The 21,228-nt window shown below is 42.6% G+C and overlaps 1 protein-coding gene across 1 annotated transcript in view; it reads left to right on the forward strand.

Annotated features, from left to right (window-relative positions):
- The window catches only part of LOC128686063 (juvenile hormone esterase-like), a 56,308-nt gene extending 44,627 nt beyond the window's left edge, over nucleotides 1-11,681 (forward strand). Inside the window, exons 11-12 of the mRNA XM_053772708.2 lie at nucleotides 10,170-10,279; nucleotides 11,540-11,681. Of these exons, the coding sequence (XP_053628683.2) occupies nucleotides 10,170-10,259 (90 nt within the window). The 3' untranslated portion in view covers nucleotides 10,260-10,279; nucleotides 11,540-11,681. The remainder of the gene's footprint in view (nucleotides 1-10,169; nucleotides 10,280-11,539) is intronic.
- The last annotated feature ends 9,547 nt before the right edge of the window (nucleotides 11,682-21,228 follow it).

Consider the following 21,228-nt stretch of genomic DNA (forward strand, 5'->3'; position numbering starts at 1 on the left):
CTTCTACCGACTTAAGCCAATGCACCCAACCTAGTCAGGTCAGGTCACATTGACTTAAGGGAGGAACACGGCAACCGACCTGGTAGCACAAGCTATCAGGTCTAACACCCACCCACATCTACTCATGTATTTATCCAACCTATTTTTAAAGCTACACAACGTTCTGGCCTCTATAACGGTACTTGGGAGTTTGTTCCACTCATCCACAACTCTATTACCAAACCAGTACTTTCCTATATCCTTCCTGAATCTGAATTTTTCCAACTTAAAACCATTGCTGCGAGTCCTGTCTTGGCTAGATATTTTCAGCACACTATTTACATCCCCTTTATTTATTCCTGTCTTCCATTTATACACCTCAATCATATCCCCCCTAATTCTACGTCTTGCTAGAGAGTGCAGTTTCAGGGCCCTTAGTCTATCCTCATAGGGAAGGTTTCTGATACATGGGATCAACTTTGTCATCCTCCTTTGTACATTTTCCAGAGAATTTATATCCATTCTGTAATACGGTGACCAAAACTGTGCAGCATAATCTAAATGAGGCCTAACCAAGGATGTATAGAGTTGAAGAACAACCTGAGGACTCCTATTATTTATGCTTCTTGATATGAAGCCAAGGATTCTATTAGCTTCATTGCGAACACTTATGCACTGTTGTCTTGGTTTCAGATTACTGCTAACCAGAACTCCTAAATCTTTTTCGCAATCCGAAATATTAAGATCTACATTATTTAGTTTATGTGGCATGGTTATTGTCCTGTCCAACATTTAGAACTTTGCATTTGTCTATATTAAACTGCATCTGCCACTTCTCCGACCACTGCATCAGTCTATTCAAATCTTCCTGGAGTGCTCGAATGTCCTCGTCAGAATGAATTCGACTGCCTATTTTGGTGTCATCGGCAAACTTGCCGATGTCGCTCTTTATGCCCTCATCTATGTCGTTTATGTAGATTGTGAACAGCAGGGGGCCCAACACCGACCCCTGTGGAACACCGCTCGTGACGCTTCCCCACTCTGATTTCTCCCCATTTATGCAAACTCTCTGCTGCCTATTTGTCAACCATGCCTCTATCCAGGAAAAAATTTCTCCTCCTATTTCATGTGCTTTAATTTTCCTCAATAGTCTCTGATGTGGGACCCTGTCAAAAGCCTTACTGAAGTCCATATACACAATATCATATTCATTACCATGATCTACCTCCTCAAATACCTTAGTGAAAAAAGTTAATAAATTCGTAAGGCAGGAACGCCCCTTTGTAAAACCATGCTGAGATTCGTTGATTAATTTATGCTTTTCAAGGTGGCTACGAACTGCCTCGGCAATTATTGATTCCATAAATTTTCCCACTATGGAGGTTAGGCTTATTGGTCTATAGTTCGAAGCTAAGGACCTGTCACCTGTTTTGAAAATAGTTATCACATTTGCCATTTTCCACTTATCTGGCACCATGCCAGTTTGTAGTGATATGTTGAAAAGATTAGCCAAAGGTGTGCTAAGCTCCTCTTTACATTCCTTTAGAACCCTTGCATACAGTTCATCAGGGCCTGGGGATCTGTTAGGTTTTAATTTATCTATTTGCCTAAGGACCATGTCACTTGTGACCCTAATCGTGCACAGTTTATTATCGTCCTGTTCTACATAATTTATCATTACTGGAATATCGCTGGTATCCTCCTGTGTAAAAACTGAGAGGAAGTATGTGTTAAAAATTCTACACATTTCCTTATCACTGTCAGTGAGCTGACCCGAGGAACTTTTGAGTGGGCCTATCTTGTCCCTGATCTTACTTCTGTATACCTGAAAGAATCCTTTTGGGTTAGTCTTCGATTCTCTTCCAACTTTAACCTCATAATCTCTTTTTGCTTTTCTAATTCCCTTTTTTATTTCTCTCTTTAACTGAATATATCGATTTCTTAATTGCCCCTCTCCTCTTTTGATTTGCCTATATATGCCTCTCTTTTGAATAATCAGATATTTTAATCTATTGTTCATCCATTTAGGATCATTTTTGTTTGATCTGATTTCCCTATTTGGAACATAATTTGACTGAGCAGCTAGAACTATGCCCTGGAAAGCATCATATCGGCAACCATCACCACCTACCTGACCCTTAGTCAGGTCATTCCAGTTCAGCCCACCTAAGTAATTTTTCAGTCCTATGAAATCAGCCAAGCGAAAGTCAGGGACGGAGACTTGATTGCCATTATTAGGGGAATTCCATGATATATTAAAACTGAGTGATTTGTGATCACTTTCCCCAAGCTCATCATTAACCTCAAGATTATTAATTAGTGTTTCCCTACTGGCAAGAACCAAGTCAAGGAGGTTATTTCCCCTAGTTGGCTCTGTCACAAACTGTTTTAAAAAACAATCCTGGATCGTATCAAGAAAGTCACCTGACTCTAAATTTCCTGTCAAATTGCTCCAGTCAATCTGTCTATAGTTGAAATCTCCCATTAGCACAACATTTTCGTATGTAGATGCCTTACGAATTTCGTCCCATAGACGTTTACTGCACTCCCTATCAAGATTTGGGGCCCTGTAAATCACACCCAAAATTAGTTTTTCTCGGCCCTCGAGAAGCTGTAACCAAACAGATTCAGTGGCTGACGCTTCTAATTTAATATCTTGTCTAACACAACAATTTAAATTGTCTCTGACATACATCGCTACTCCACCACCTTTCCTGTTGACCCTGTCAGTGTGGAATAATTTATAGCCTTGTATGTGACATTCAGAGGGCATCTCTCTATCTTTCAGATTGAGCCAGGTCTCTGTTATAGCAATAATATCTATGTTTCCTGCACTTGCAATTAATCTTAGCTCTTCTATCTTATTTCTTACACTCCTGCTATAAGTATAGTAAACCTTAAGGGAGCTAGTCCCTTGCTGCCCTCTGCTGTCCCCCTTTGTTTGCTGACCTGATCTATTGTCTTTATTTATAACTTCATGCTGAATGCCTTTTATACATTTACTGTTTCCAACCCAAGTGTTGCAACCTGCTTGTTTCCCACACACACCCATACCTCTATCTTCCATCAGTTTAAAATCATAGGCATTTCACCAATGGCCTTCTCAATCGAGTCTGCAAGTGCTACCACCCCAGCCCCAGAGAGATGTACCCCATCCCTTGCATACATATCATGTTTGCCATAAAAGTTGTTCCAGTTGTCAATGAATGGGATTGCAAGTTCCTTGCAGTATCTGTTTAGCCAGCAATTTACACCAACTGCCCTAGACAACCATTCATTTCCTACTCCCCTTCTAGGCAAGATGCTACATATGATTGGGATCCCTCCCTTAGACTTAATGAAATCTATAGCTGACCTGTACTTATCTAGCAGCTCTTCTCTCCTACCCTTCCCAATATCATTTCCACCAGCACTGAGACAGATAATGGGCTTGTTCCCATTACCTGACATGATATTATCCAGCCTGTTGACAATGTCCCCAACACCAGCTCCAGGGAAGCACACTCTATCTCTCATCTTCTTATTCCTATTACAAAAAGCACGGTCAATATATCTTACCTGAGAGTCACCAACCACAAGAATGCGCTTACCTCCATTAGCAGGGGCAGTAGTACCCTTACCTTCACTGGCCACTGAAGTACATTCATCCTGAAGAACAGAGAAGCGATTTCCTACCTTCAGATCTTCACTCTTAACTTTCCTTACTCTGATGCACCTCCCATTACTGTGAACCACTCGCCACTTGTAGCAGGTGCTGGACTGCACCACTGCTGGTAGCCGTTGCTACCTCCCCAACTACAGCCTCCTCACAGCGAGAGACAGACTGCACCTCACTGCTAGAAGCCTCATTCCCCACAACTCCAGCCACCTCACTCTCTCTCCCAGACCCATTGAGGTGGACCTTCAGCCTCCTAATCTCCTCCTGGAGAAGCAAGACCTCCTCCTTCAACTCTCCAACCTCAATTTTTAAAACACTGCAGAAGCAAGCCATGCTTTGTAACTGTCTCAGTGCTGGAGGCAACGATGTTGGCAGACGTAGGAGTGAGGACCTGATTAGCAGGTATAGGTCAGCAATAGAAATAATTAGAAGTAAGGGTGGGAACCCTCTCATATGTGGTATTTTGCCAGGGAGGGGAGTTGGAAGTGAATGGTTGTCCAGGGCAATTGGTGTCAATTGCTGGCTGGACAAATACTGTAAGGAAAATGCGGTAACATTCATTGACAACTGGGACCTCTTCTATGGCAGAGATGACATGTATGCTAGGGATGGGGTTCACTTATCTAGGTGTGGGGTGGGAGCACTGGCAACTGCAGTGGAGGGAGCAGTTAGGACTTTAAACTAGGAATAGTTAGTGGTATGGGTTTTGGCAGGAAAACAGTGAAGTCCCAGTGTAGTAATATTACGAGTTCTAGGGAAACTAGTAATAATAAGAACGAGATAGATATTGAAAAGCCAGGGACCTTGGGTGATAAGGACAGTAATAGGTTTAGTAGGAAAATAGAAATGAGCAGGAAGGGTAAAGAGAAAGGAGAGTCTTTCAATGTTTATTATGCTAATTGCCGTAGTGCTAGGAATAAGATGGACGAGTTGAGATTAGTTGCTAATGTAGGTAACATTGATGTATTTGCCTTAACTGAGACGTGGTTTAATTCAAAAAGTCGGGACATGCCTGCGGAATGTCATATTCAGGGTTTTAAATTGTTCCAAGAAGATAGAAGTATTGGGAGGGGGGGTGGGGTGGCATTGTATGTCCGAGATCGCTTGAACTGTTGCATAAAAACGGGTATTAAGTCTGAAGTAACACATACAGAGTCTGTTTGGATAGAATTTTCAGAGGGGCATGAAAAACTGATTTTAGGAGTGATATACCGTCCCCCTAACTTAGATAGGGACCAAGGGAAACTACTATGGGAGGAAATTGTTAAGGCCACAAGGCACGATAATGTAGTAATTCTAGGAGACTTTAACTTTAGTCATGTTGATTGGAATTTCTTGACTGGGAATTTAGAATCGTACGACTTCTTAGAAGTATTTCAGGATTGTTTTTTGAAGCAGTTTGTGACAGAACCTACAAGGGGAAATAACCTGCTTGACTTAGTTATGGCAAACAATGAATCCCTTGTTAATAATTTAGAAATTTCAGAGGAACTGGGTGCTAGCGACCACAAGTCAATTACATTTAGCATTGAATGGAAGTACGATAGTAGCGATAACTCAGTAACAGTCCCAGATTTTCGCTTAGCAGATTACGATGGGCTTAGAGAACACTTATCATCTGTTGACTGGGGTAACGAAGAGAGCTATCAATATGACAGTTTTCTGAACACTATACATGCTGCTCAAAGAGCGTTTATCCCATATAAAGAAATTAGATCAAATAGAAATGACCCAAAATGGATGAATAATAGGCTCAAATATCTACTAGGGCATAAGAAAGGAATTTATAGGCGTATCAAAAGAGGTGAGGGTCATCTTATGAATCAGTATATTGACATTAAGAGGGACATTAAAAAGGGGATAAGAAAAGCTAAAAGGGACTATGAAATTAAAGTTGCTAGGGATTCTAAAACTAACCCAAAAAGTTTTTTCCAGGTCTATAGAACAAAAGTTAGAGATAAGATAGGTCCCCTTAAAAATAACTATGGGCACCTTACTGACAATGAGAATGAAATGTGCTTGATTTTAAATAATTATTTTCTCTCAGTTTTTACACAGGAAGACACTAACAATATTCCAGTAATTAATTTTTACAGTGGGCTAGAAGAAGATAAATTATGTAACATCACAGTCACTAGTGAGATGGTTGTGAGGCAGATAGACAGACTGAAGCAAAATAAGTCGCCGGGTCCTGATGAGGTTTTTTCAAGGGTTCTTAAGGAATGCAAAATGGAACTCTGTGAACCATTAACTAATATTTTTAATTTATCTCTTCAAACAGGTGTAGTGTTTGATATGTGGAAGATGGCTAATGTAACTCCTATTTTTAAAACAGGGGACAAGTCGTTACCGTCAAATTACCGTCCAATAAGCCTGACCTCAATTGTAGGCAAATTACTAGAGTCAATTATAGCTGAGATTATAAGAAGCCATCTCGATAAGCATAGCTTGATTAATGATACTCAGCATGGATTCACAAGAGGCCGGTCTTGTCTAACTAATTTATTAACTTTCTTCAGTAAAGCTTTTGAGGCTGTTGACCACAATAAAGAATTTGATATTATTTACTTAGATTTTAGTAAGGCTTTTGATAGAGTTCCGCACCATAGACTGTTAAAGAAAGTGGCAGCTCATGGCATTGGGGGAAAAGTGCTCTCGTGGATCGAGTCATGGCTCACTGACAGGAAGCAGAGAGTGTCCATAAATGGGGTTAAATCCGAGTGGGGATCTGTAACAAGTGGCGTTCCACAGGGATCAGTCTTGGGCCCGTTGTTATTTATAATATATATCAATGATCTTGATGAGGGAATTACTAGTGATATGAGCAAATTCGCCGATGACACAAAGATAGGTAGGATAATTGATTCAAACGTAGATGTTAGGGAACTTCAGGAGGATTTAAACAAACTCTATTCTTGGTCAGAAAAGTGGCAGATGCAGTTCAATGTAGATAAATGCAAGGTTCTGAAGCTTGGGAGTGCCCATAACCCTAGTACTTATAAATTAAATGATGTAGAACTTAGCCATACAGATTACGAAAAGGACTTGGGGGTTATGGTGAGCAGCAACCTTAAACCAAGACAGCAATGCCTAAGCGTACGTAATAAGGCAAATAGATTACTGGGATTTATATCAAGAAGTGTAAGCAACAGAAGTCCAGAGGTCATACTGCAGCTTTATACATCATTAGTAAGGCCTCACCTTGATTATGCAGCTCAGTTCTGGTCTCCGTATTACAAAATGGACATAAATTCGTTAGAAAACATTCAGCGTAGGATGACTAAATTAATACATAGCATCAGAAATCTTCCTTATGAAGAAAGATTGAAGACTCTTAAGTTACATTCACTTGTTAGACGAAGAATGAGAGGAGACCTGATCGAAGTGTATAAGTGGAAGATAGGTATTAATAAAGGGGATATTAATAAGGTCTTGAGGATGTCTCTCCAAGAGAGAACGCGCAGTAATGGATTTAAATTAGATAAGTTTAGATTTAGAAAGGACATCGGAAAGTATTGGTTTGGAAATAGGGTAGTTGATGAGTGGAACAGTCTACCTAGTTGGGTTATTGAGGCTGGGACTTTGGGTAGTTTCAAATCTAGGTTGGATAAGTACATGAGTGGGATGGGTTGGATTTGAGTGGGACTTTCACATCAGAGCTTATTTCTTGGGTGGCATTGAAAATTGGGTAGGGCAAATGTTTTGTTAGTGGGATGAATTGTAAAGGACCTGCCTAGTATGGGCCAGCAGGCCTCCTGCAGTGTTCCTCCTTTCTTATGTTCTTATGTTATCCCCAAAGCAGCTCAGGGTCTGTGACCTCACGTGACGGCTTAATTAATGTTGTTTTGGTTCTTTTCATAAGTTTGCTACAGACTTCTGGCATCCATCCAGCTGTGGTATTACCCAGAAACTCTCGTCAGTATTACAACAGCTGTTTGTTCTGAAGGCTGTTCCTGCAAGCATGTGCCGTGAATGAATGTGGTGTCGCCAGATTTTCTTCAATTCATGATTACTGCTGAAATTTATGATGAATATTACACCAGGAAGTGTACAAGTATTGTAGCTTTTAGAAAACATGCTGATTTGAGCATAGCAAAGCCAAGTTAGTAGGATTCTGAAGAGAGTTGACGACACTGATGACTGTGGAGCGCTGTGTCGAGGAAGATGTAAAAGAAAACGCAAGCCAACACCCCTCTATAATAAGGTTATCAAAAGAAATAGTGTGAAGGATCCTAAGGAAACTAGTAAAGATCTATAGAGAAATTTGGCTTCACCTGGCGTAAATGTCGATTCTTCAGTTGTTCAACAAAGGCTCCTTAAAGTTGGCAGAACTGCCAGAAAGCCAGTAAAGAAACAATTACTAACGGCTGCTATGAAGAAAAAACGGCTGCAGTGGGCACTCGATCATAAGGGATGAATGACAGATGAACAGATTAAAGTATTTTCAGATGAGGTGCATTTTGAAATACATGGGACAATGGACACATTCAACAAGCATATTCAACTTTCAACAAGCGCCAACACACCCACCTAAGATGATGTTCTGGCGTAGTTTTACTGCTAAAGGTCCTGGACGGCTTGTTATTGATGAGGAAACGATTAACGGTGGCAAATACATGGCAATCCTGGCAACCCATTTGCTTCCCATTGTGGATAGAAACTTTCGTGATGGATATGGCATTTTCCAGCATGATCTTACTCCATGCCATACTTCCAGAAAAATGCTGACATTCTTCGAAAAGAGTAGGCTAAGCGTCCTAAACTGGTCTGGAAACTCTCCTGATCTCAACCCAACTGAGAATATATGGGCAATAACCAAACGCAGGATCGCGAAACAAGACTGTTCATCTATTGAGAAGCTAATTGCTGATATTAAGTCCTGGTACCACGACAAAGAACTTCGTTGATTCTTTGCCAAAGCGTATAAAAATGCCTATAAAAGGGTACTCATATCTCCTCTTAAATCAATTATCTGCCATATCATTGTCGTGTATTTTTCAAATGAACAATAACTTTCCAAGTAAATGTCTTATTTGATCATTGTCACAATATGCACACTACTGTATTTCTACTAGTGTCTTTTTCCGCCTACTACTGCTCAACCTCCTCTGTCATCAGTATATAAGCCCCTTCTCCGTGAATATGCTGCACTTTTGCCATGATTGAAAGGCTGATCACATCGACTCCGGATTGAGGGACCGATTACCTCAAACTCATCTTCCACCTTTTTCTTCATTGGTCTGAAGAAGCCACTGCCTGGCGAAACTTTTCCGGATTAAAGATTCCCAAATGTTACAAAAATATTTCTTTTGTTTATCCATACGGCCTAGTCACAGACCGGGCTGCGGGGGCGTTGACCCCCGGAACTCTCTCCAGGTATACGTTACCCTGATTGAGTGACGGTGAAAAGCCTTATTTAATTTGTAATTTAAATATTAAATTTATATTTTTTGTGTATTTTATAGTGAAACACTAAAATCTTTGTCTGAGAAAAAAATATATACGCTGAATCTAATGTTTCAGACAATGGCTCTCGAAATAAACTAGTACATTTTAAAATGTCATGCTCTAGCACTTCCATATGGCTTTAGTATATCGGATAAGAATTTCACGAATATCAGTCTAATGATATCAATGGTATACAATACCGACAAGATGATGAGATACATATGTGCAACATCTGTGTATTAACTTCACAGCGGGTGGGGTTAGAATCCATGGCGAGTAAGCTGTTTGTTTGCATTCGTGTTATTACGATTTCGTGAGTCATCTGTGAATCTTTACTTTGTAGAATTTTCGCCATCCAGTGACTTTATCAATACGTGGACATAATCTGAAGACTGTAAAAATATATACAGAAGACAATGGGAGCCGATGTAATCAGTCCGTCATTCTAGGAGTATATGAATGCTCCTTGAATGCCTTCGTCTGCTGCACATCATCTGACTCCAGTATATAAGCGCTAATCTTCCTGCCTGAGCTTCAGATTCTTCAAGACTACGGTGCTCATCACCTGCTTCTAGGCTGAGGGACTGATGTCCTACACTTCCACTGTTTTCGCTATATATTTCTACAGTCTTCAGATTATATCCATTAACTGATAAAGCCACTGGATGGCGAAATGTCTTCAAAGTAAAGATACCCAGATATTGCACATGTCAAATTCAAATTCATCACGAGTCTAATGGTTTCCATGATATGGCAGAGAGACTAGTAATGAAAACCCTTCTTGCTCTCACGTTGACCCAAGCAATGGTAAACTATAGACAACATAAGTTTCGGAGGAAATAATGTTTAATTTTCACGGTGCTATAACTGGGTGTTACGTACAGGTGACACTTGAGTATTTTTTAGATACACCTTCTAGGCCTCTTATATCCGTTGAGGTACAGAGGTTGTTACAGGGGGATACCCTAGTGGATTGTGCAGCAACTGAAACTCCTGATTTGTTAAGCACCTGTCCTTGCTTTATTACTGTAAATATTGTTGTTGCACGCGGTCCACAATTCTGATAACTTTCATCTTTTCCCAGTCTGGTGACTTCCTGAAGACGCTGCCCACTTTGCAGAACTTCATCCTGTTCCCAGACAAAGTGACATCAACCGTCATCAAGGCAGTGTAGAACTATGACTACAACTAAGGGTAAGTTTACCTAGGCAAGAAACTCACCTAAATTCTTAGTTCTCTCGTTACTTGTTCAGGGTCTTCCATAAACAAGTTTGGATTACCGTAGATCTACTGTGAGATGGGTTGCTTACTATAACTTTCCAGTTAACAACTGACAAACTAGCGGGTTTTACTATTTTTATTTAAACAGATTCTGACTATCCTGGAAAATAAAATTATTTGACTATTCACCTCACTTTCCCATTTAAACGCCTATATATAATTTGCTCGTTCATTGTCTGTAAGACTAAAACTTTGTTATTCGGCCAGATTTGAATGAAGTGTCTTATGGTTTCTGGTCTTCTACTGTTTCTGTGCAGTGCGCTAAATCACCCATATATGTTTAAGCACTTTTTACGAATAACAGGGATGAAGGGGTCATATAAAATTTAATGTCTAACCATGTGTAGTATCTAGACACTTGGGGATCTATACTGTAGAGACGTTTCGCACATCAGTGACTTTGTCAGTCCAGTAAAGAGAATAATACCGGAGATGGTAGAAAATATTAAGCTTGAGGCTGACAGTCTCAGTCTTGAGAGGTGTGGATGCCCGAGGATGAGGACTTAAGACATTAGAGGTGAAGCAGTTTAGAAACAGCGGCGTCACAGGTGACATGAGCCCACCAAACCATACCCCCGGCCGGGATTGAACCCGCGGTCGTAGAGTCTCAAAACTCCAGCCCGTCGCGTTAGCCACTAGACCAGCTAGCCACAATAAGATTCATCCAACACGGCCACGCTAGCTGGAGATTCGTCTGTAAAAACTTGCATTTGTGGTCACAGAGGTGCCTGTGCTAACCTTCCTATGGTGTAGAAATATACCTAGTTGGATGAATCTTATTGTGGCTAGCTGGTCTAGTGGCTAACGCGACGGGCTGGAGTTTTGAGACTCTATGACCGCGGGTTCAATCCCGGCCGGGGGTATGGTTTGTTTGCAATCGTGTCATTACGATTTCTTGAGACATGAGCCCGTTAGTGGAAGTAGGTCATGCCTAGGTCAGCGTTACTTGTAGAAGAATTGTGTACCAAGATGTTGCTGTGTCGGACAAATACTCTTTATTAATGGTTAACAGAATCGACAAATAGATGGAAAAGCAGCGATTTACAAAAATGTTTTTGAAATTAATATTCCAGTGTAAACCGAAGACATTTACAGTAATTTACATGTCATTTTCTTCTTTTCTGTGACTGTCTAGCATTTTTCTAAAAATACAATAATACATTTTGCTTTCAGAAGACAAATCAGTCCACAGTCCCAAGCACAAGTCCACATAATGCTGGTCAGATGACGTGACAACACCCACACAAAACTTCGTCCACTGGTAATTTTTCAGGTGAAAACTGAGCCTCTCATTTCTTCAAAAATTAAATGTACGATAAATACAGTTGTTTAAATCTTAGTTCCTGTTCTCTTAGCAGTCACTAGATACCTGGGCATCATCAGGTGTCTGGCTAGGCAGACCTGGGCATCATCAGGTGTCTGGGTAGGCAGACCTGGGCATCATCAGGTGTCTGGCTAGGCAGGCCTGGGCATCATCAGGTGTCTGGCTAGGCAGACCTGGGCATCATCAGGTGTCTGGCTAGGCAGGCCTGGGCATCATCAGGTGTCTGGCTAGGCAGACCTGGGCATCATCAGGTGTCTGGCTAGGCAGGCCTGGGCATCATCAGGTGTCTGGCTAGGCAGGCCTGGGCATCATCAGGTGTCTGGCTAGGCAGGCCTGGGCATCATCAGGTGTCTGGCTAGGCAGGCCTGGGCATCATCAGGTGTCTGGCTAGGCAGGCCTGGGCATCATCAGGTGTCTGGCTAGGCAGGCCTGGGCATCATCAGGTGTCTGGCTAGGCAGACCTGGGCATCATCAGGTGTCTGGCTAGGCAGGCCTGGGCATCATCAGGTGTCTGGCTAGGCAGACCTGGGCATCATCAGGTGTCTGGGTAGGCAGACCTGGGCATCATCAGGTGTCTGGCTAGGCAGGCCTGGGCATCATCAGGTGTCTGGCTAGGCAGACCTGGGCATCATCAGGTGTCTGGCTAGGCAGGCCTGGGCATCATCAGGTGTCTGGCTAGGCAGACCTGGGCATCATCAGGTGTCTGGCTAGGCAGGCCTGGGCATCATCAGGTGTCTGGCTAGGCAGGCCTGGGCATCATCAGGTGTCTGGCTAGGCAGGCCTGGGCATCATCAGGTGTCTGGCTAGGCAGACCTGGGCATCATCAGGTGTCTGGCTAGGCAGGCCTGGGCATCATCAGGTGTCTGGCTAGGCAGGCCTGGGCATCATCAGGTGTCTGGCTAGGCAGGCCTGGGCATCATCAGGTGTCTGGCTAGGCAGGCCTGGGCATCATCAGGTGTCTGGCTAGGCAGGCCTGGGCATCATCAGGTGTCTGGCTAGGCAGGCCTGGGCATCATCAGGTGTCTGGCTAGGCAGGCCTGGGCATCATCAGGTGTCTGGCTAGGCAGGCCTGGGCATCATCAGGTGTCTGGCTAGGCAGGCCTGGGCATCATCAGGTGTCTGGCTAGGCAGGCCTGGGCATCATCAGGTGTCTGGCTAGGCAGACCTGGGCATCATCAGGTGTCTGGCTAGGCAGACCTGGGCATCATCAGGTGTCTGGCTAGGCAGACCTGGGCATCATCAGGTGTCTGGCTAGGCAGACCTGGGCATCATCAGGTGTCTGGCTAGGCAGACCTGGGCATCATCAGGTGTCTGGCTAGGCAGACCTGGGCATCATCAGGTGTCTGGCTAGGCAGACCTGGGCATCATCAGGTGTCTGGCTAGGCAGACCTGGGCATCATCAGGTGTCTGGCTAGGCAGACCTGGGCATCATCAGGTGTCTGGCTAGGCAGACCTGGGCATCATCAGGTGTCTGGCTAGGCAGACCTGGGCATCATCAGGTGTCTGGCTAGGCAGACCTGGGCATCATCAGGTGTCTGGCTAGGCAGACCTGGGCATCATCAGGTGTCTGGCTAGGCAGACCTGGGCATCATCAGGTGTCTGGCTAGGCAGACCTGGGCATCATCAGGTGTCTGGCTAGGCAGACCTGGGCATCATCAGGTGTCTGGCTAGGCAGACCTGGGCATCATCAGGTGTCTGGCTAGGCAGACCTGGGCATCATCAGGTGTCTGGCTAGGCAGACCTGGGCATCATCAGGTGTCTGGCTAGGCAGACCTGGGCATCATCAGGTGTCTGGCTAGGCAGACCTGGGCATCATCAGGTGTCTGGCTAGGCAGACCTGGGCATCATCAGGTGTCTGGCTAGGCAGACCTGGGCATCATCAGGTGTCTGGCTAGGCAGACCTGGGCATCATCAGGTGTCTGGCTAGGCAGACCTGGGCATCATCAGGTGTCTGGCTAGGCAGACCTGGGCATCATCAGGTGTCTGGCTAGGCAGACCTGGGCATCATCAGGTGTCTGGCTAGGCAGACCTGGGCATCATCAGGTGTCTGGCTAGGCAGACCTGGGCATCATCAGGTGTCTGGCTAGGCAGACCTGGGCATCATCAGGTGTCTGGCTAGGCAGACCTGGGCATCATCAGGTGTCTGGCTAGGCAGACCTGGGCATCATCAGGTGTCTGGCTAGGCAGACCTGGGCATCATCAGGTGTCTGGCTAGGCAGACCTGGGCATCATCAGGTGTCTGGCTAGGCAGACCTGGGCATCATCAGGTGTCTGGCTAGGCAGACCTGGGCATCATCAGGTGTCTGGCTAGGCAGACCTGGGCATCATCAGGTGTCTGGCTAGGCAGACCTGGGCATCATCAGGTGTCTGGCTAGGCAGACCTGGGCATCATCAGGTGTCTGGCTAGGCAGACCTGGGCATCATCAGGTGTCTGGCTAGGCAGACCTGGGCATCATCAGGTGTCTGGCTAGGCAGACCTGGGCATCATCAGGTGTCTGGCTAGGCAGACCTAGAGTGTGAAGTAAATTGCATGCATATTCTACTTTCTAAATAAATAAAGTAAACTCGAGGTAAAGAGCCAAGTTGTGCCAGGCACCAATGTTCCCCCCCCCCGGCACCAATGTTCCCCCCCCGGCACTGAGTGTCACTAGGACAACTTCTGTCTGTCATTATACAACACAATCCTCGTCTCAGTATAACATAAATGAGTTTAAACGTACAGAAGAATGAAAAAAGTAATGCAGTTGTTTAAAGAATCGAAAATCTCTCCCAGTGAATGCAAAAGACTTGACAGACGATGCAACATCCTTCCCAGTGAAGAGCAGAGGTGCCACTACCACGATAAGAGACAACACAATAAGTGTGAGGGGTCAAAGACTGTTCAACTGCCTCCCAGCATACATAAGGGGAATTACCAATAGACCCCTGGCTGTCTTCAGCAAGGCGCTGAACTGGCACCTATAGTCAGTACCTGACCAACCGGGCTGTGGTTCGTACGTCGGGTTGCGTGTGGCCAACAGTAACAGCCTGGTTGATCAGGCCCTGACCCATGAGGCCTGGTCACAGACCGGGCCGCGGGGGCGTTGACCCCCGAAACCCTCTCCAGGTATACTGGGCTCTCTGAACATGTACTCTAGTTAGTAGACTAAGAGGACGTAAGTGGAGAACAATATAAATTGAATGCTGAAGATAAATATTAAGTGATCAGTTGCTAAAAATATTTAGGGCAAACAGACAGGATGTTCCAGTGTTAAATGAATTTCAAAGGGTAAAGAAGAGAACGCAGTGGCTTATAAAAGGAGCTAAAGCAAGACACTATTGCTCAAAAATCGAAGAATACCAAGAACAATCAGAAAGCTCTGGCAACAACTAAAAAGCGCTGGGTTACAGTCATAAACCCGTAGGTAATAATATATTTCTACAGGTACATGTACAAGGTATATAGGCCTAGCTGACATCAATGATACACTACTGTTATATAGAAAGCTGCTTGTTATGCTGTGCGTTTCGGGCAAATTAGGTCAATTTTGTCCCAGGATGAAACCCTCACCAGTCGACTAACACCCAGGAACTCATTTGACTGATGAGTGAACAGGGGCAGCAGGTGTCTTATGGAAACACGTCCTAATGGTTTCCAGCCGTACTGGTGATTGACCCCCGGACCTCAGTGTGTGAGCTGATGTGCTAACAATCGAGCTACTGGACACCTTAAATCTAACAGTACTAAATATCGATAAAAAGGTATGCCATAAAATAACTAAAGTGGTAAATTGTTTCAATTCATACTACACAACCGTTGTATCAACATTATTATCTAATCTCCCACTAGCATTGAATACCTTTATCATAGACTCCAGTAAGTATGAAACTAAGAGCAACGGGTCAGATAACATCCCAGCCACATACTGAAAGATGGTATCCCTGAATTACCAGTTCCCATTTCGCACTTAATAAAATATCCATAGCCACTAATACCGTCACTATGGGGTTCAACTAGGACAGAGTTACTCTTGTCTTCAAGAAAAACAGCAGATCTGACGTCAACAACTATAGGCATGTTAGTATAATCAGTGTGATGTCTAGCCCTTTGAATTTCGCGACCCCAAATCCTAGTGTCTCTGTGTCGCAAAATTAAAAAAAAAAAAAAATCTTATGAAATGATAATCTTTTCCTTATGTTAATGACACCAAACGTACGAAATTTGATGGAAAACTTACGGAATTACGCTCTCGCGAAGTCAGCGATCTCGTCGATGTTTACGCATCGGCGATTTCGCCCACTTTGAGCCCTATTTTCGGCCAATTCCATTATTCCAGTCTACCAAACTCATAGCTGTCTTTAGAACTCCATTTGTTCTATCGATTGAGTATAAGAAACCGTCCATTTACTGATTTCAACTACCCAGTAAAGTGGTCAGAAATTGGCAATTTGACCAATTTCACGCAAATAAAAAATATATGCCAATTTCAAAACAGGGTCCAGAATGAACAATGCAAACATTCCAGGCACTAAAATAAAATTTTCTCTGTTCATCAACCACGTCTTCAGGCCCTTCGCTTCTAATGACCAGAGCTTTGGTAAGATGGGGAAGGAAGAAGGATGGGTAAGGATGGAAATATTGGAAGAGGGTTGGAGGGGGGGGGGGAGAGGTAGGATATAAAAGGTAAGTGGCCCAACCACTTTGGTGTAATTTAAAAAGTGTATTTGAATTGATAAGATTATTTTTTAAGAGGTATAATACTAACCCATCAGAGTCACATAAATATAATAGGTATATAAGTACATGACTCTGAATTGGTTGTAATTATACAAGTTGCAATTTTTTTTTTTTTTTTTTTTTTTTTTTTTTTTTTTTTTTTCTCGCGATTGCACAACGGATATTTATACGACAGGAAAGGCAATATTTTCTGGCCAGTTTATGAGCTCGTGACAATAGCTTCTTAATGGTGGTGTCCAACAATAGTCAATAGCATAATTTTACATTAGAAAGTTATTTAAGATGTCTCCCTAATTGGGGGCGATGATTTTTTCAGTATAAATAGAAGGGTTCTGGTAGTATCCAATCTTGTTCGTCAGGTAAGTTGCTCAAAATCATGGGTCGAGGGTAATCATCTTTATGAATAAAACGACGAACCCTCTGTGGGAGAGTCATTCTTTGAGTCCTGTGAGGTGGAGTATTGATGGTGTAATCGGTGGTATTTATCACTTGTATAGGATGTTCTCTATCTGGCATGTATAGTTCTTGCATTGTATAAAGTTGTTTCTTTTTTAGGGTGTCAAGGCGTACATTTATGGCAGTGATATCTTGTTGTGTGTGTAAATCTGCCATTTTAACTCTGTCTCTCCTCCTGGTATTGGTAATAAATCGAAGAGCTCTATTCTGGACCCTTTGTAACCGTAGCATGTTGGTCTTTGTTGTTAATGACATTGGGACACAAGGGTATTCAAGTATAGGTCTTATTATCATTTTATACAGATGTTTTTTGACATGTTGAGGGGCTTGATTGAATCGAAAGAGTTTGCTAAGACCGGCTTTGGCTGTGTTGATCTTTTTAGTTACATGAGATGTTGAGTGGAGCAGCCTGTCTATTTCATATCCCAAGATCTTGTTAGGGTTTCTAATGGCTACAGGTGTACCTCTGATGGAGATACCCCCTTTATCTTCAATGGTTGATGCAAAACATCCTATCGTGCTAACAAGGACCTTGTCAGGATTAGTCGTAATTCTCCATTTCTTCTCCCAATTAGATGTTCGACGAAGTTCAATATTCATTTTTTCTATGACTCTCTCATACTTGTATTTTCCTGTTACTGGAGTTGATGAGACGACATGAATAACATCATCTGCAAACTGTGTCACAATTGTGTCATTAAACTCTGGTTGAGGAAGGTCATTCACATAAATGTTAAACAGAAGTGGACTGAGACAAGAACCTTGTGGGACACCAGCCGTCGGTATAAAAGGTTCTGTCGACTTGCCATGAAAGGTGGGAATGATTTTTCTTTGAGTTAAGAAATTATAAATTACTCTGAGAAAAGTCCAGTTATGGTCTGGTAGGTCAATGAGTTTGTATATAAGGCCATCATGCCATAAGCTATCAAAAGCTTTATGAACATCTCTGGTGGCAATTAAGGCAAGATTGCCCTGCTGTTTTAGACTTGCTACAGTGTCAAAAATAACATTTATTGCATGATTGGTACCTCTATGTGTTCTAAAGCCAAATTGTTTTTCAGTAAACAAGTGATTAAACTCCATATAGTAATTCAATCTGTTGGAAATGACTTTCTCAAGAACTTTTCCAGTGACTTCAAGTAAAGATATAGGTCTATAGTTCCCAGGTTGGTGGATATCTTTATTGGGCTTAGCAAGAAAGATCATTCTAGCAGTCTTAAAAACAACTGGAAAATGTCCTGAGGCCAAGATGGCATTAAAGATATTTACCAAGGACTGTTTGCAATTTCTAGGTAGGTACTTTATTTGTTTCATTGTTATTCCAGAGAGGCCAGGGGCTCTATTTCTCATTCTTCCAATAACCTGACTTATCTCTAGTAATGTAATAGGTCTAGTAAGCGGGTGTGTATCTTCAAGAGTTGAAGTATCGATGGTAGGTAGTGGTTGTAGATCATCAAAGTTCTCATCTCTCCATTCATTTACTAACTGATAATGATTATTATTAAATTGACGACTGTTATTGTGAGAGAGAATTTTCTCCCATACATCACCCATCAAATTAGCCTGGTCCTGTGGATCGTCAAGTTTAATTTCAACATCTTCATCATCCTCATCAGTGAAGGTATGAACTAGGTAGTTAGGAGCCTTGTGCTTTGCCCCTAAAAGTTGTCGGATCTTACTCCAAAATTTTGCTGGTTCACGTTTATATTGATTAGCTTGAAGAACTAGAAATTTCCATATGTCTCGTTTGTGTTGACTAATCATGTTAATTAATTCATGCCTTAATCGGTGCAGTGTAGCTGCTGGTGGTTGTCGCGTTTGAAGATGCCTTCGACATTCTGCTTGATAATTTCTTAAAGTGTCTCTAATTTCTCTAGTAGGTTTGTATTGTTGGTATATCTTTGTGGAAGCTAATTGGCAAGTTGCATTGGTAGCTTCAATTATTCGATTGTGCAGGGACCTGATTGCATCATCAATTGCACTGGAAGGTAGATTTTCCAAAGACACAATTTCATCTTCACCCAGATATGCCCTGAAGGGGTCAAATCCTAGGGTGTTAAGATTGGGTTTAGGAGTTACAGGTATTCTAAATGGAGAAGTTTGTAGTTGTATTATAACAGGGATATGGTCAGATCCTACATTTCCACCAGGAGATATACGACAGTGAAAGATGTCACAGTCTCTGTTTGTCAGTACAATATCTGGTGTTCCTGGATGAGGTCCGATGTACGATTTGAAGAATGGGCCTTGAAATGACAAGTTTCTAGCTGTCATGATATTAAAGAGTTGTTTTCCTTTTAAGTCACCCAGTGGAATACCAGCTCCACAGTTAAAGAGGGCAGGGTGATGAGCATTAAAATCTCCAGCTAGTATTGTTGGAATATTTCTGCTTAATATCCTATGTAGAGGAATTGACTCTATATATGGCTGTCTCGGGGGAAAATATCCAGTTCCTATTACTAGTTTTCCATGCGACGTTGTTAGTTCTATTGCAAGAATGTTATCTTCATCCACATGAATATTTTTAAATGTATATCCTAATTTAACCAAGATGGCTACACCACTAAACGGTCCTCTCGATTTTTCAACAGTACAGTATCCACGTAATTTAATATGTTGATCAACTCTTGCAGCTGTCTCGTTCAAAAGTATAACATCGGGATTATAGTTATGTAGTTCAACCTCAAGAAGGTAACGGTTATTAAAGAAATGTTTAACATTAAGTTGGAAGATTGTAATCCCCATTATTTCTTATTCTTCGATCGTACACTGCGTTCTGAACGCCTGCAAGTAATGTCATGTGTTGTATCTACACTATTCCTGCTGGACTCGTCAAGGGGAGGAGAGAACTTTTGCGTGGATGCTTGTGTATTAAAAATGCCATCATCTTCACTAGAGGCAGTAATATTAACAGACTCATTAGAATCGTTAGAGTCGTTAGAATCGTTAGAGTCGTTAGAGTCATCATCATAAAACTGAGGTATGCTATTCTCAGTTTCAGGAAGCAGAGGCTCGTGAGAGTTAATGGGAGACTGTGTAGGCTCCAAGTGAATATTAGATAGGCAAGGTGAGTTACCTTGGGAAAGTTCCTGTTCAACAGGTTCAGCTACAATAGCGAGAGAGTAGGCACCACTTTCTGGGGCATTGTTATGTTCTGGTGTTGACTTATCGGGTTGAGAGGAGTTGACAACCTGAGTTTGCGAGGAGGACGATCCCTGGGCCAGGGATGACTTAGGCTTCTTTTTAGGTGTAGAGTATGGTACATACTTCTTGTTATGAGAAGGCTGGGTCATAATGGCCTTCACATTTTCAGGGATAATGATGGGAGTAATCCCATTAGCCATTAACAGATCATTTAAAACACGAGAGCAGAGTTGAATATCACCACCTGCTGTGTCTTTGGCCACCAAGTACATTAGTTGTGCTCTCGTTATATCCCCGTCTGTGGATACCTGAGACACATGAGATGCGACTGAACCTTGTTGTTGTGTCTGTTGTAAGTGAGGGTTAGATTGGGGCGCTCCAAGAGGGGCAGAATTCCAAACATTGGAACCATTGGTAGAGACCTGAGGAGTCCCACTTGATCCAGGCAGAGCTGGGAAGGAAGTTTGGGACATGGTTGGCGGTGCCTGGGGAGTGGTCTTCTTAGAAGTGGATAGTTTCTTGGCGTCAAGAATTTTCTGCATTTCCTTTTTTCTTTCTGGACAAATAGCAGAAACAGCATGATGTTTTCCATTACAGAGGACACATTTAGGTGAATTTTTATTGGTACAATCACGATAGGAATGTTGGCCAGAGCAAATGCTACAAATTTGCCCTTGTGTACTGCATTTGTTGTTGTTATGACCAAAGGCATAACACTTGAAACATTGTGTCACACTGACAAAACGTTCCATAGAAATTTGGTCAGATGTGCATCTGGTACTGAAACATTTGAAGCCATTTTGACACACAAGTTTGGCCTCCTCAGGTGTCTCCAGTATTAATTTTAAAGTTACCTTATTGTTGTTGTGATTCGAGAATTTGTGTGCTTCTACAGCCCTAAGGTCAGAATTCTCGGCATTAATGTTATCAACAATTTCATTAACAGTGCTGTGTTTCATAAAACTGTTGATTCTGGCCACAAACACAGTCCTCTGAGCTTGATAGCTGTCAGGTGCAATTGGGATAACACCAGAAGTCCTCAGTTTATCCAAGACATCATGCTTTAGGAGTTGAAGTAACTCTTCTTCCGAAGAGAGGAGAAGTACTGCTCCAGCGTGGGTTTTAAAAACATCCACTGGAGCAACAGTTGAGTTAGAGCAAATACAATTGAGAATGTCTTTCATGGACATTTGATTTCCATCAATGCGTAATCTTACACGA

This window comes from Cherax quadricarinatus, chromosome 9, assembly GCF_038502225.1.
Source record: "Cherax quadricarinatus isolate ZL_2023a chromosome 9, ASM3850222v1, whole genome shotgun sequence".
Taxonomy (NCBI): domain Eukaryota; kingdom Metazoa; phylum Arthropoda; class Malacostraca; order Decapoda; family Parastacidae; genus Cherax; species Cherax quadricarinatus.